Source organism: Tribolium madens, unplaced genomic scaffold, assembly GCF_015345945.1.
Source record: "Tribolium madens isolate multiple individuals breed KSU strain unplaced genomic scaffold, Tmad_KSU_1.1 Scaffold_91;HRSCAF=231;Tcas5.2_LG7, whole genome shotgun sequence".
Lineage (NCBI taxonomy): Eukaryota > Metazoa > Arthropoda > Insecta > Coleoptera > Tenebrionidae > Tribolium > Tribolium madens.
The window spans coordinates 1,179,567-1,182,379 of NW_025401063.1; the positions used below are offsets into that span (position 1 = coordinate 1,179,567).

At 31.3% G+C, this 2,813-nt stretch overlaps 1 protein-coding gene across 1 annotated transcript in view; it reads right to left on the minus strand.

Annotated features, from left to right (window-relative positions):
* Positions 1–2,813, minus strand: part of LOC123011708 — a 51,716-nt gene that overhangs the window by 23,412 nt on the left and 25,491 nt on the right. Inside the window, exons 13-14 of the mRNA XM_044409293.1 lie at positions 407–547; positions 183–354 (exon numbers count right to left, since the gene is read on the minus strand). Of these exons, the coding sequence (XP_044265228.1) occupies positions 183–354; positions 407–547 (313 nt within the window). The remainder of the gene's footprint in view (positions 1–182; positions 355–406; positions 548–2,813) is intronic.

Consider the following 2,813-nt stretch of genomic DNA (forward strand, 5'->3'; position numbering starts at 1 on the left):
AAAAAAAAATCAAGTTACTTTACTATAGCCCAAAAATGACACTCTTTTAATATTAAAATAAAATCAAGTTATTTTACTATAGCCCAAAAAATGACACTCTTTTAATATTAAAATAAAATCAAGTTATTTTACTATAGCCCAAAAAATGACACTCTTTTAATATTGAAAAAAAATCAAGTTACTTCGTTGTAGCCCAGACTGCCTAGATTGACCGTGTATGGCCCAGGCTCCCCAGGGGCGGCAGTGCCGTCGTTAAGCCCATGTTTGCTGGGGTCGGCGAGGATGAAATGGTGGCCATAAAAGGCAATCCCAATGGTGACCTTTTGAGGATCAGCGCCACCATCTAACCAGTACCTAATTTATTTTTTTTATGTTTTGTTTTTCTAATTTTTTTAATTTTTTTTACCTAATTGCAGCATCGGCGTTGCGATTTTCTTGTTGCCAGTCACTCTCGTTGACCCCTCCATAAAGGGGCGAGTTTTCGGCGGTAAAACCGGCCCACATCGCGTGGAAATCGTAAGTCATCACGTTGATAATATCCAAAACACTTAAAAAAAATTGAAAAAAATTGTAATTTTTGATCACAATGGGCCGTGATTTTAAAATTAATTTTTTCAGTTTTTTGCTAGTTTATCAAATGTTTAAAAAAAAAACCTAAAGAAAAATCTAAGAAAATAAGAATTTTGGAAGAAGGGAATTTAGGAACAAGAAATAGAACTGTGAAGAATCTAAACAACTACATACAGGGTGTTTCAGTGAAAACGAGCCACCCCGAATATAACAAAAATAACCTGTTTTTTTTGCAAATTCTTTCTAGTTTGTTTTTATTAGAACAGTCTGTATCTCATGAATGGATGGTCTGATTTAATTTTGGTAAAAAGTTTTGAAAAGCTTGTTAAAATAGCTTTCATTTGATGTGCCACAAGTAGGGTAGTGCTATTTAAATTATTAAAGTTGGGGTGTGTGGGGGCTAAGGGGTTACAGGGGGTGCTTTAAAAATTACGTCAAAAAATGTCCCCATCTGAAACAAAATTGACCTTTTTTGGCATTTTTGCAAAGTCTTTTTAGTTTCTGAGATATTCGGGGTGGCTCGTTTTCATTGGAACAGCCTGTATAGAACAATTTAGAGAAAAGTTTGTAAAATGATCTAAAAAAAAATCTAGAAAAAAATGTAGTCTTTTTCTACATTTTATAGAAATTTTGGAAAGAATTAAAAGAAGAATTTCGGCAAAAATCAAAAGAATGATTTAGAAAATAATCAAAACAATAATTAAAAAAGAAAGTAAAGAAATATGAAAAACGTAGAAAACAATTTATAACACATTTGGAAAAGAATAATTTACCAAAAAATCTACTACTAATATTACTTTTTTTTCATATTTTTTTTTCGAGTTTTTCACAGTTTTACCATTAAATCTAGCAGCATGTTTTTACGTTTCTGTGAGGGAGGTAAAATTTTTACTTCCCTAAGATGTTGCATACACTTTTTATGTAATTTTCACAGATGAGAGAAGAAAATTTTTACCTCTTTTTTTTTCGAAAATAAGGGTGGAAAAAACTTACTTTCTGTTAGAGTCGTACGAGAAATAATTTATCAAAATGTTTAAAAAAATTGTATAAAAACTTAACTAAATAACGTTTTATGCATTTTTTGAGTCTTTAGAACCTCTAGAAATGTAAAAAACGTTATATGGACTAATTTTAAAGTTAAAAATTTTTTTGATTTTTGTCGAGATTTTGGTCGATTTTTGGCACCCCGAGCGGTTTAATGGCAATAACTCCGGACTGATTAGAGATATCCTCTTATATTTGGTACCGTTGGAAAGAAAATTGAATGAATTCTCTATCATATACTAAAAAGTTCAGTGCTCTACGATGAATAGTTATCGAGAAAATTTCTGTTAAATTTAAAAATATTAAAAATTTAAATAGGTCTATAACTTAAAAACTATTACGAATTTTACAGTTTTCTTGACGCCAATCGATTCCCCGGAACATTTTACATAGGTTTACGTCAAAATGTTATGTCATTGAGACACAGTTTTGCCGCAATTTACAAAATAAAAAAAACGAAAAAATTGTTAACACCTCCCCCTTAAAAACTAGTGTTTTTAAACATGTCCCAGATTCAATTTAAACCTATCTTATCCGATAGATTTTGACGCGCTAATTACGAATTTCCCAATTATTTTCCGCTATCTCATTTAGTTTCGCCGTAATCGGCGTTTAAAAATTCAAATTTTTTTTGCGAGATATCGACTTGGCTTTGGCCTCAATCGATAGATTTTCTTACGCTGATTACGATGGAATTAAATTCTTTGCTCTAAGTGTAATAGTTTGGCCGTAATCGTCGTTCAAAAAGTGAAAATTGTCAAAATTGTGAAACTTTAAATGCGTTTTTTGACGAAACTATAGGACTTAGAGCAAAAAGCTAAAAACCATTAAAATTAGCTTAAAATTATCTATTTACTGGCGCAAACCGGAAGTCGCTCCGGGTTATGGTTCCGGGTTCAGAGCCATTTTTAGTTTTTTCAAAAAAAAATTCATATCTCAAAAACTATGAGTCCAAGGTCAAAACGATGTTTCCAGGCGTGTTCTCCGGTTAATTTTACATATAGTACTAGTTTTTTATAAGAATCAAAAAATTTTGATTTTTGGTCAAAATCGGATATAGTGCCTTATACTTTTAGCCTTATTCTTAACTTTATTACTCAATATCTCAAAAACTATGCATCGTAGAGTATTCTAACTAGTTGCATCGTGTTCAGCGAGTAATTTTACGTCTAGAAAACCATATTTCAACCGTTTTTACG